The 13,973-nt window shown below is 37.9% G+C and overlaps 1 protein-coding gene across 3 annotated transcripts in view; it reads left to right on the top strand.

Annotated features, from left to right (window-relative positions):
* The window catches only part of LOC126248723 (succinate--CoA ligase [GDP-forming] subunit beta, mitochondrial), a 93,709-nt gene extending 87,528 nt beyond the window's left edge, over window positions 1–6,181 (top strand). For all 3 annotated transcript variants that reach the window (XM_049950030.1, XM_049950033.1, XM_049950031.1), the window contains exons 9-10: window positions 1,391–1,519; window positions 5,885–6,181. In XM_049950030.1, coding sequence (XP_049805987.1) covers window positions 1,391–1,519; window positions 5,885–5,991 — 236 coding nt within the window. In that variant the 3' untranslated portion in view covers window positions 5,992–6,181. The remainder of the gene's footprint in view (window positions 1–1,390; window positions 1,520–5,884) is intronic.
* The last annotated feature ends 7,792 nt before the right edge of the window (window positions 6,182–13,973 follow it).

Below are 13,973 nucleotides of genomic sequence, written 5' to 3'. Positions count from 1 at the left end.
TATAAAGAAGTGGAAGAGAATCAGTTTCTTGTTGTAGCCCCTGAAATGGACCCCTTAGTCAGTAACACTGAGATAGCTTGTCATATAGAGAGGTTATTAAGTCTAGAGCTTTCCTTTTATAGGTGGGAAGTTTATCCTTACAATTTGTGAAAATCATGAAGTGCATCTGGTCAAAACAGTTTTCCTCACTCTATGCAAGACTGTATTTCTCCTAGCAGAAATTAAGACCATGATTAGTAGGCAACCTAATCAACTGGGACGAGAGTTTTAATTTACAGAATGCACTTGGCCGACCAAAACCAGTTAGATAGTAGTTTTCCGCATAAGTGACTTATCATTTAGCCCCTTCCCCAGTGCACATGAACACTCAGACATCAATCTCAGCTTGATACCTCCTGTGTCTGCTACTAATTTACTAATTGTGATATGTCCTGTACAGAAATCTTACGGTTATGGTGCCTGTGGCGTCCCTCTCAACTCTGCGCGGCAAGCAGTGGTTTGTGTCACTTAGGCCTAAAACCAGCTCTGGGAAGACCAATCACATATACTGCCTAATAAATCTTAAGGATTACTGCATGTAGAACTTAAATATCTTGAAAAAATTATAGGAATGTTCTCACATTCACATTAGCCAGACAGTATGTAATGCCGAGCTAAAATACATTTCTTCTAATTTTACTTAAGAATGTAGTCTGGGGGTTTCATGGAAAAAAAATTGAGGCCTGGAATAGGAAAATAATTATCCACAGTTGAATCATGAATTTCCAATGAAAACTAAACAACTCGACTGTAATCAACCAACTTAAAAAAAGGATGGAACCTCTGCAGTCAAGGCAGATGGAAGCACTGCTATACACTTGTGCATTTTTGTACAGATGCGCTTCAAATGTATGTCAGTGCTATGCCAGAAATTCTAACACTAGCTTTAAATGTCAGTAATGGGGCTGTCCAAAATGTTAACTTTTATGCCAACAAAATAGAATTGATGGTGACCCCTACTTAATAACAAATGGTATGCATAGTTTCGAAAAGGCTCATCAATTAACATTCCAACAAATAATTTCAGTGCATCTTTCTAAGTAATATGGAAAATTAAGAGTGCAAAATAATTGTCGTTGCAAAGACTCAGTTTTAGTTGTAACAGGTGAAAGAATTTGAAGAGAACTGTACTTCTGTAAGTGAAAATTGATCTTCCCCATGTTTTTTGTCTCTTGTATCATGAACTTGAATGAAAGGAATCTGTGTACACAAGAAGTGTTCAGCTATTCACTACTTGCTTGAGTGTAAAACACTGTGTAGACTCATTTAAGACAGCAACTAAAATGTAAGAGAAATAAAAACATCTATGCATATGTACATAAATAATATATATCCTTCTATCTCATTGCAGATCCTAATGTGAAAGCCATATTAGTCAACGTGTTTGGTGGGATTGTAAACTGTGCAACAATTGCTAATGGTATAGTAAATGCATCACGAAACATCAAACTGAGTATTCCCTTGGTTGTGCGTCTAGAAGGTAAGTGATGAAATTAGTGAAATTAAACACAAAGAACTGCAAAATGAAGGAAAAGTGGCATTGCTGTTGTCATCTAAAAGAATGAAGATAGATAAGGCCAAAGAAAAACAAAGTAATGCATCATTTCATAATATTTTCAACTTTTTTTTTCTTTTAGCATAACAAAAGAATAAGTTGGTCTAGTATGCATGAAGGCAGGTAGATTATTCATAATCAGAATGAAGAGAAACTTTTCATTGACAACGAAGATGTGAAGCACTATCAGAAAAGTTCCACAAATTGCAGATTTTGTTGCCCCCCTTTACATTTTATAAATAATGGGAGTAGTAAAGGTAAAAACATACTAAATAACAGAGGCACTAACTCATCAGTAGGCACATAAACAAGACTGAGGATGTTGCTAAGTTTTGGATGAATCCTTCAGAGCTATAGAATGCACACACACTTGCACAGCTACATTGTCCTGGCTGATTACATTATCAGATTTAAAACAGATGGAGCAGGGTTAAATTTGTAATTGGATGCCACTATAGGGGGGGGGGGGGGGGTGAGGAATGTAAATGTCAGGGAGTGATAAATTTAAGTAATAAATGCTGTGGGGGAATATGGGAGGTAAACTATGGGTATACACTGGAAGAGAAAGAGGAAAAATGGGAGGTAAATGTGCGATATAGACATGGGAAGTCAAAAAACGTACATGAGGTGACTATAGAGGTATCTGTGGAAAACAGCTTGAGGGCTTGACAAGTGAAAATGTTGAGTAAATTACACCATGGGCTGTAGGATGGTTCCATTGCATGGGTATAATTATTTAAGGTGCCTACAATCATTGCACTTGATAAAACTAAGGGTTGCCTTGTAAATATCGTGCGAAATGGTGAATGAAACAATGTGTGAAGTGGGGTTGTTAAATCTGGAAATAAAATGAGGTCATTTGCTATTTAAATAATGTTAAACTTTGATCAGGCAGTTAGGCCTAGAGGCTATCAGCAGTCAGACTAGGGAATTACTGTCCCATGTGTAGACTACTGCATTTGGAGTGGCACTGTGACCAGGAAGCATGGACTGTTGATGAATGGCATCACTTTGTGTTCAGAGATGATACACAGTTTTGCACTACCTCAGATACATCATCCATGAGTATGGCAGTGGCCTAGGAAGAGGGCTCATTCTTCCAATGTTTTGGAAACACACATGGATGTTACTTCTGGTGTAATGGTTTGGGAAACAATCGGGTATGACACAAGGTCACAGTTGGTGGTGAATGAGGAAACTCTGATAGCATAACAGTACATCCCATGTCCTAATGTGTTACTCCTCATGCAAAAGTATATGGTGTCCTGTTTCAAGAGGCAATGCATCCTCACGTACAGCATATGTCTCTATGAACTGTCTGCATGATGTTGACGTACTCTCATGGCCAACAAGATCCCCAGATCTTTCCTGGTGGAAGGTGTGTGAGACCAGTTCGAGCTTCAACTCTGTCTCAGTGCCAATATCCAAGATATTGAGAATCAGTTAAAACAGTTGTGGGCCAGCTTGCCTCGGGAGAGGATACCATAGCTTTATGATACTCTTCCCAACTGAATCAGTGGAAGCATTCAGGTAAAAGGGGGCACATCATCATACTGATAAGTGGGCTCATATTACAGAGATCTTTGTAAATTTGACTTGATTTTGTAATCACTGTAACACCACACATCCTCTTGACCCATGAAGTTTCATTTCATTTCCTCATCCCCCTCTAGGTGCTTCACTTCTTTTGTCAGGCAATGTAAATAAGAAAAGAGATGTACCTAAATGTTTACAATGTAGTTCAAAATAGAAAGCAAAATATAATATTTCACAATAAGCAGGGGAGCTTTAAATACAGCTGTGGCCAAAACTTTCAGTTGTCACAGTAAATAAATAACATTGTAGTAACTGCATTTGTGAACTGGTTTCTTTGATCACAGCCAACTTCACTTGGAGTGTTGGCATAATCAGGTTACAGGAAATGACTGTGAGTAGCTTTATATCATTTTCAGAAATGAATCTTGATGTGGTATGACAATGAATTCATAGATGACTGTTATGTGCTAATATGGTGACATGAAATGAATAGTACATTCATGTAATTTTTTCTACTTACTGGAACTTAATTGAAAAAGAAACCATTTTTAACTTTTTAGCTGCAAGATAGAAATGGTATCTATATTTCTAAGTGGTTCTGTGTCTGGCAGTGGACTAACTCCTGTATATTATGGAGAACTGCTGTTTGTGCTCATATATCAACACACCACCATCAGTCCAGGTGTACCTTTAGCTTGCTGAAAAGATGACCACCATGTAATGAAATATCCAGGCTCTACCCAGAGGCTTTCATATCTCAGACTGAGAGGAAAGTTGTTCATTCCACATGAGGGACTGTCAGTCATGGATGAGAAAAAAATCTGCATTTAAGAGCCTCTCAGGAACCTTCCATTTCATGCTTTGTTCAGTGACCAGTTGACAAAAACTAAACAAACAACCAAAGAGGGCTTTCTATCTTGAAGCAGTTAAAAAATTACTTGAACTTTGTGACATTTCTTTATGGAAACTAGTGTGATCATGCCGGAAAATAGTATTGCATATCTTAGGTAAATTATAATGCATATGATTTGTTTAGAAAATTGTGCAAAAGTGTGGTATCTGTGTGAAACATTCTATGTGTGAGAGCCTTATGTGATAAGTTTTTGAGATGTGCGTGCGTGCGTGCGTGTGTGTGTGTGTGTGTGTGTGTGTGTGTGTGTTTTTTTTATGTTCATCCAGTTGTGCCGATAATGCGGGACATCAAATTCAGCGGTTTGCAGTTAGACCTGTAAATGACTGATTTGGGCAATACAAGAGTGTTATCAAGGTGTTTCAGGAATTTATGTGAGCGTTTCTGGAAAAATGGAGATTCTGAAGCAGACTTAGAGAACATACAATCAATATAGACTGTAAAATGATTCTACATAAAATATTTTTGCATGCTCTCAAAGTTAATTAATCAACAAGAAGTATTAATATGTTACCCAACTTGTATACGTTTTTATATAAACAAACATACAAAAACACAATTTGACTCAAAATAATGGACTAGTAACAGTACATTGTTATAAAAATACAATTAATGTTCTCGCAGTAGGTCAGTGAAAGGTCACAGTTATTAATCTAACAGGTTTATTGGCTAAAAGAAAGACTTAAAGGCTGACATATTCAGGGAAATTAATGGAATAATACATATTCATTGGTTATCTAAAAACCAAATAATTTCATTTTTCTTTTGTCCACATTAAGTCGTGTGAAACTAATGGCTCTACAATTGAAGGAAGAGGGACAAATACAGCTTAAGCACTGACTTGCCTTCTATCCATGAAATTTGTGTAGTAGCAATGTGTGAAGTGTTGTCTCCGTTTAAATGATATGTTGCTTATTCTATATCTTTGTAGTCCAGACCCAGTTTTTGTGTGATGAACCCTATTCACAGATTTCTTATTGCATGCCTAGTCATGTGCAGCACTAGTTTTATATCTCCCTGCTGTACACATTTAACTCCATATTTACGAGTACCTCTACAATACCACAGTGTTTGGCAATTCTTATGGTGTGGTTTGGTATTGAATTTCCATTGGATTCCCAATACTTGCCATAATTGGGAAATGTAAACATCGCATGTGACCTTGCTCCTTTTTTTAGATCCAACTCAGAAATTACTCTTTGATTAGAATGTTGTCACAGTTACTGTTTAATGTTATTACCATTTGCTTCACCCTACTCCTGAGCTCTTTTGCAGTTTATCATCTCAGAGTCCAAATACACTGTTCAATTTTAGGAATGGCTGTGAGGTTATCTTCTACTTTGTTTTTGAATGTTTGAAGATTTTTCAATTTCCTGCCTGATGTCCAACAATAACCTGTTATAGATATTGCACCAGAGTATAAAACTCCTTTATAAACTAAAAACTAGTTGCATAGTCCATGTGGAAATTAGTTTTGCACCTATTACTGTGGTTGTGAATTACAGCATTTATCCTAAATTTACTTTAATTATTAGCCACAAATACCATCAGGGAATATGTATATTGTCATGCAAGTGTAAGATTATCTAGGTCACTGAAGAGACTTCTGCAAAGTGGTCTGCATTAAGTTTACACATCATTATTATTGCACACTTTTGTAGAGTAAATACTGTTACGAACTTGGAATGTTGTTACACTTTACCAGGACACATGTACAAGACCTGTTATAGTTCAATGTTCTTGGTACTGAAAGCTTTTTGACTGGAGACATTGGAACAGTCATCACTCTTCCTATAATTTCAAAATATACCTTCAGAAATTACACTGACATTTTTTTGTTGCAGGAACAAATGTTGAAGAGGCAAAGAAAATACTGAGAGAGTCAGGTCTTCCAATACAGCTGGCATCTAGTTTAGAAGATGCTGCTGTGAAAGTTACGTCAAGTACATGATTTAGTATTATCTGCTAAACCTGATGGAAAAAAACTTTTTGAGGAATATTTTTACGTTCTTTCAAACTGTTGTTTATGTACAATTTTTTCTATGATCTTTGTGAGTTTGTGGATGATGAGAATATGATTTATATTATGTACTGTTTGGGATATTGACTTTTTATAAAAATAAAGACTTTTTGAAAAAATATTCAGAATTTTATTTTATCCTTGATAGGTCTCAGAACACTACCATGTAACAGTTTTTCAACATTGTTTCTTCAGAGAGACTGCAACAAGCCATAAATGCCTTTGAAATAATAATCTATCCCTTTTCTTTTAGTGTGTTACTAGTTGATTCATTTCCAGTCTGAAAGAAAATATATTGGAGGAAATACTTTGAAAAACACTCAGAGGCCAGTTACAGAATTTCACATCATCTAATATTTCAAATTGCTGAAGAATGTTGTCAAACAGATTAAAACATTGCATTACACCGAGAGAAGAGGGAGCTCTCAGAACAAAATTAAAAATTTATGGCCAATTCTGCAAAACTTATTAGGGTGTTTAGCATATTACTTCTCTTTTGTGGGAGAATGAAACTTTTAGTGATCCATCAATGTTTTGCAGAATATTTAATAACCGTTTCCTGTCAATAACTGACAAGGTAATTATAAATTGGTTTGTGCAGGTATGCTGGACATATAACTTCTGTTGCTTTGCAACAATGATTTTACAGCAACAGGAAACAAGAAAAGGAAGAAATTAAATTGATTATTAAATCTCTGAAGAGGCAAGGCTTGCATTGCTACACTGAAGCGCCAAAGAAACTGGTAAAGGCATGAAACTTCATGGAAGACTAAAACTATGTACTGGACCGAGACTCGAACTTGGGACCTTTGCCCTTTATGGGCAAGTGTTCTATAGACTGAGCTACCCAAGCACGACTCGCGTCTCGTCCTCACAGCTTCAATTCCACACTTGCCCGCAAAAGGCAAAGGCCCCGAGTTCAAGTCTCGGTCCCACACACAGTTTTAATCTGCCAGGAAGTTTCATATCAGCGCACACTCCGCTGCAGAGTGAAAAATCTCATTCTGGTATAGGCATTCATATTCAAATACAGAGATATGTAAGCAGGCAGAATATGGCGCTGCGATTGGTAACGCCTATATAAGATAACAAGTGTCTGGCACAGTTGTTAGATAGGTCACTGCTGCTACAGTGGCAGGTTATCAACATTAAGTGAGTTTGAACTTTGTGTTGTAGTTGGCACACGAGCGATGAGACTCAGCATTGCCAAGGTAACGATGAAGTGGGGATTTTCCCGTACTACCATTTCACCAGTATACCAGAGATATCAGGAACCCCGTAAAACATCAAATCTCCAACATCGCTTTGGCCAGTAAAAGATCCTGGAAGAATGGGAACAACGATGATTGAAGAGAATTGTTCAGTATGACAGGAGTGTAACCCTTCTGCAAATTGCTGCAGATTTCAATGCTGGGCTGTTGACAAGTGTCAGTGTGCGAACCATTCAATGAAACATCACCAATATGGGATTTTGGAGCCAAAGGCCTACTTGTGTACCCCTGATGATTGCATGACACAAAAATTTGTGCCTCACCAGGGCCTGTCAACACGAACATTGGGCTGTTGATGACTGGAAACATGTTGCCTGGTCAGACGAGTCTCGTTTCAAATTGTATCGTGTGAATGGGCGTGAACGGGTATGGAGACAACCTCATGAATCCATGGACCCTGCATGTCAGCAGGGGACTGTTCAAGCTGGTGGATGCTCGTAATGGTGTAGGGCGTGTGCAGTTGGAGTGATATGGGACCTCAGATACATCTATATTTGACTCTTGACAAGTGACATGTATGTAAGCATCCTGTTTGATCATATCCATTGTGCCTTCCAACAGACTTAGGCAATTCCAACAGGACAGTGTGACACCCCACACATCCAGAATTGCTACAGAGTGGCTCCACGAACACTCTTCTGAGTTTAAACACTTTCGCTGGCCACCAAACTCACCAGATGTGAACATTATTGAGCATATCTGGTCTGCCTTGCAATGTGCTGTTTAGAAGAGATCTCCACTCCCTGGTACTCTTATGGATTTATGGACAGCCCTGCAGGATTCATGATGTCAGTTCCCTCCAGCACTACTTCATATTATTAGTCGAGTCCATGCCATGTCATGTTGCAGCACTTCTGTGTGCTTACGGGGGCCCTACATGATATTAGGCAGGTTTACCAGTTTCTTTGGCTCTTCAGTGTATAAAGAAATATACACAGCATACATTAGTGCTATACTGGTAATCAGTGTCCTATACAATGTCTTTCAAATGTGGCCATTTTAAATTACTCATTAATAAAATCAGTTTATGCGTATGAAGCCGGCCGAAGTGGCCGTGCGGTTAAAGGCGCTGCAGTCTGGAACCGCAAGACCGCTACGGTCGCAGGTTCGAATCCTGCCTCGGGCATGGATGTTTGTAATGTCCTTAGGTTAGTTAGGTTTAACTAGTTCTAAGTTCTAGGGGACTAATGACCTCAGCAGTTGAGTCCCATAGTGCTCAGAGCCATTTGAACCATTTTTTTGCGTATGAAGGAAGAGATCATTTAGACAACTACAGCTCAATTTCCTCATTGCCAGTGACTTGAAAGTTTTTTTTTCAGGTGGTAGTGAATCAGGGCACAATAGCACATCTCTGTGCACATAATCTGTTGACAGATGTGGTTTAGCTCTAGGAAAAGCAATTTCTTCCTGTGTGTTTGAGGTAGTTGCAAGGTAAAATAGCAAGTTACAGACAATAAATATCTCAGCGCACACTCCGCTGCAGAGTGAAAATCTCATTCTAGTATCTTCTTTTATTTATCAAAAGCATTGACCATGTGCATGTGTTTTACATATGTTGGAGTTTTAAGGAAGTGGGTAAAAGCTCAGCCTGCATCCAACAAACAAGAAGCATAAAGCTCTGTCAAAGTATCAACAAACAGTGGACATGTTTGAATGTGTTTGATGTGCTATGCCGTAGTGGCCTGGGGTTGGCAGGGGGGGAGACATGAACCTCTTGTAGATCTACTGCTTTTCTTGATATGTATCAGTGATCTAAGAATGAAATCGTGGTCCAAGCAGGCTGTAACCTATTATTGTCTGTGCTGTTAATTTCGACTGTCTGCCTTTTTCAAGCACTTGTCACAAGCCTCAAGCTTCACATCATACTTCACTAAATAGCCAGTACATATGTAGTGGCACACATGGTTTTCAAGTGCGTGTATAGTGCAAATACAATCCAGTAGTGCACTACATTATGTCCATTAGTAACCATATACAGTGATCTACCAGTAAACATGACATATGATACAAAAACCTAAGCCACTTGCAAATGACCCAAGTGTCATTGTCAGAGATGTGGAATATAATGCAAAGTGGTGTATACAGCTTGAAACAGAATTGTTGTCAAAGTTAAATTTTGATATAAATATGCCCAAATAATCAGTGAAGTCAAAACTTTTAAATGAAAAACTTTTCTGTATGTATAACATTTAGAATCTTGTGCAGAAACCAAGAGCTGCTATCCATTTTATAATAATAATAATAATGTCTTTTGTTACTGATGCTAAAATGCAAAGCTTGTTTGCTTTCACTATATATCTCGTACCGTATCGTGTTTAACACATTTGTTGCACTCACCAGTGCAGGCCGCTAACACTCTAGGTGGACGCTTATAAGCACACATGAGCTGAGAGCTGAAAACATACCTTTGCGAAACCTGCGAAGTTCATGTTGTGCACATACGTAGTATTGACAGCGAATATAACGTCTGCGCAACAGGTGGTGCTGGATATAAAAATACAAGTACATTTTAGCTGCATGCCAATCGTGATAAATGCTGCATGCTACCTGATGCTTATAAGTATCATACACATTTATTGCAAACAATTCTAACATCGCCTCTGATTTATTGATTTTATTGCAAATTGGAAAGAAAATGCAATTCAAACAAGCGATAAATCCTCTCCATTGAAAAAGAATTAGTCTGAAAACACCAAAAGATTTATCAAATGGAGAAAAAGAAACAGGACTCATCTGCAGTGTGGTGCTATGGAAACCCAATCCCATATAACAAATAAGTTTGCAAGGTGTAGAGGTGATGTTTTTATAGCAAACCTTAAATAAGTCCACATATTGTACAGAAACCTAATGTTCTGAGCAATCAATGCAATGAAATTTTACTTGGCTATCAAATAAAACAAATACAAACACTTTACAAATCAAATATAAACAGATCTTCCTCTGAAGATACAACATCCCATTACATTACGGATGTGTAATTGTGCAGCATTTCAAACAGAATGCAGGTTTGTTTGGACACATTATGCACACGTATGGTGTATCCGTACGCTTGCCCCGTTCCGCACACGTTGTACATCACTTCCTCATTATTTGCTGATTTGCTTCTTCCCTTCAATTGCATCCCACTTTTACACAATGTGTGTATCTTTGCGATATTTGTTACCCACACCTTTCGTAACGTCCATTGGTGGAAGTACTCCCCTTATTATTTGTATTCTATAATACTATGACATTATTTTATGCCCTGAGTATTTATCAAATAGGTAATATGAATTGAACATTAGGATGTCAACTACATGGAAGAATAGTTTCTTAGTTACGACAACATCTGGTCCTGCCCATCGGTCCGAGACTTACAACTATTATATTTGGTAAAGGGCAGTGGCTATTCTGTGGAAATATAGGAGACTTCTTGTCTGTCCTTCCATTTGCCAATCATTACGCCGTCCGAATATTGTGCAAGAGCGTCTCCTTTCACAAGTTTTACGCATACTGCATCTTTAGGAGTATTTCTCCTATTTATCCTTAGTGTCCCGGTGCAATGTGTTTTTGCATTCAAGAGGGCTTTAGCTAAAGCAAAGCTGTCGTAAAACTTGTCCATGTAAATGTGATGGCCAACATGCAGCTTCTCGTCCAGCATGCTCTTTTCCCACCATATCACCACGCATCCCAGTGTACACAGCGCATTTATTTACGAAACCGTCTGGATTATTTAGCATGTACAATTTGATGCCATATTTATTCCTTTTGTTCTTTTTATACTGTCTAAATGACAATTGTCCCCTGCAATGAATCACTGAGTCATCACCTGACACATTCTATTGTTAAAATGATTCAATATAGGGTGTACCTTATATAGTCGATCATCTGGTTTTGGGTCTCCTGACTATGGATTTTTTGCAAAATGCCCGTACTCATCGCTATTCCTCTATTTTTGAACAGCGGGTGTTTCTTCCAGTAGTCTTGCAATCGGGCATATTTGACATTACCCATATGTAATGAAATACCCTGGAAGACTAGTATTTCTCCTATGCTTACATGTTTCCAATTACTAATCTTAGAGCCCTCTTTTGTATTTTCGCTCGCAAATATATTGTGTGCGTTACCGTTAGTTTCATCAAGTACGAGCTACAGTATGTCATTTGTAACCAGTAGCCTAAAGAAACCCATTGGCGTATTGCCAGCAGGATTTATCTGCAAACATTCTGCTTTTGTAAATGGGTGATACTGCATCCCATGTGGTTCTTCATGCCAAGTCGCACCTGATTTGCTTACTTCTGCGAGCACGGGTTCTTTATCGTCAGCGATTTCCTCATCATCGTCGTCCGTATCGTCCAATTCCGAACTGTCGCGAAACATATTCGACAGTTCTGCTTCCAAACTTTCATCACTATGGTATGTTTCTGCAAACAATGCACAACACAGACGACTAAAGACGAAAACACACAACTGCAGACAGGAAAACATAACATGATATTTTGTTGGTTGCTTGTACTAACACAAGTGCACAGCCAAACCAACTATACTGAGTAGTCAGCTAGTGAACGTGCTACTTATAAGCATTACCCACACTGGTTTGTTGATCGCGGAAACGCTTATAATCATCAGCTGCACTGGCTTGTTGTCTGTGGAAACGCTTATAAGCATCAACCGCACTGGCGTGCTGATCGCGGAAATGCTTATAAGCGTCAGCCGCAGCGTTCGTGTTAAGGACAACTCTGTGTGTTCACAAAGAATGTTCTCATACAAAAAAAGGATCTTAAGAAGAATCTGCAGTGTCAGTTCAAGAATTTTAAGCAAGCCATTGCCCATTGTTCAAGCTTCTTTAAATTCTAATTCTACCATCCTTTTACATATACCAGGTACTCCTTCATGGGATTTGTGGTTAATAATGTGGACTCATTCTAAAGGAACTGAACAGACAGCGAACACTAGACAGAAAAAGAAATTTCACTTGGATAACACTTCTTTAACACTCGTACAGAAAGGATGTGCACTATTTTACAGTTTTCGTTTTCAATATACTTCCATCTGAATTGAAAAATTGTGAGTGACGAATCCCAGATTATGAAATATAAATTGAAGGCCTTCCTAATAGCATATGCCATTTATTAGGTTCAGCAGATCTGCACAATGGCAAGAAGTCTTTTTGTTGTAATGAGTTATTTATTTTTATATTGAGTCACAAGTAATTTGTTTTTGTTATTTTTTAACTTGTAATTTTTCAGCATTCTCTGTGTTAAGTATTAATGGTTTCCATGACTCAGTTACTTTTCCATATATACCATTCTTTTGGGCATTGTGCACTAATAGGTAAGCTATATACCACTGACACTGAGTGGTACTGCCAGGTTGTGTAACTAGCTAAGTTATCACTGTCAATTGTAGGAAAGAAGCTCAATGGATACCAGTTTCATTTCAGCAATGCTTAGTAAACCAGTCTGATGCTTAAAGCAGGCTTTGGATTGATGAATGCTTTACCTACTTCTGCTCAGATAAGAAGACAGTTCACCAGTTAAAACCGTCCGTTGTAACAATCTGAGGTGTTTGCTTACAGGATGCATCTTTTCATACATGAAGTATAAAAAAGTCTTTTCTGTAGGAAAAAATACGTTATTGTAAAATACTTTTGCTAATTATGTTAATTAACACTTAAAAGTCTAGCCACTTAGAAGAATTTCAGGCTCAGAAAACCAGCCATTTGCGCCACTATTTAAAGAGTTACTGGCACATATGTGTTTGCTAAATGTTAAAGGGAAATACAAACTGAAGAAAGATTTATTTTTCATATTTACTTTAGTTCTTTGATAGATAACAAACTTTAAAACAATCGTAACAGAAAGTATAATTATCCTTAATAAAATTGTGATGTGAGTTAGTGAGCAATTTCACATGTAATTCTCTTTTATATGGAAAAATCTGAAGTATCATTTCATGCAGAGAGGTATGTTGCAATCAGGGCAATACTAACCTGTTTCTTTCATGCTTGGTTGCTTTGCCAGCAAATAGTCTCATCTTCTCCAAACAAATCTGGAGACCTGTGTTGGATTCTGCTTCATCATGAGATTTCAATTTCACAACTAGTAGGAGCAACAATATCACTGATGAAAAGTTGTAGCAGACTGCAGTTTACCTGAATGTGACTCTTCTCGAGACTGTTTCCACTCAGATATTTCTCCATCCAATCCAGAATCATTGTCTTCTTCCTCTTGAGCTTCCAAAATTTCTTGCTCACTCAATAAATGTGACACATTTGTAGCAGAATTACATCAAACTGCAAAAGCTAATGAGTACATACATGAAACTGATGACAATAGAATCACTTTGGCTGAGCCGGTTGTGACAGCAACTGTTGCATTTGATGCTGCTTCTTCTGAAATAATTGTGGAAATTGGTTACATGAGGCAGCACCTGCAAGGGACAGGTAGAAAAATGTATGTACAATGTTCTCATACAAAAGGAGCCCAGTTTCCGAGCGAAAGGTGGCTTGGCATCTAGAAAATCATGGTTGGAGCTATACTCAGGCATGGTCTTGGGCTCCAAGTTATGCTCAGGCTTCATTGCAGAAGTGCTAACAGTATCTGTCATAGTCAAAAATGACCCAACTAAAGGCAGTGATTTAGTGATGACAGACAATTTCCA

The sequence above is a fragment of the Schistocerca nitens genome, chromosome 3 (assembly GCF_023898315.1).
Source record: "Schistocerca nitens isolate TAMUIC-IGC-003100 chromosome 3, iqSchNite1.1, whole genome shotgun sequence".
NCBI classification, from domain to species: Eukaryota; Metazoa; Arthropoda; class Insecta; order Orthoptera; family Acrididae; genus Schistocerca; species Schistocerca nitens.
The sequence above is the reverse complement of the archived record's forward strand: the minus strand, read 5'-3'. Positions and strand labels throughout refer to the sequence as shown.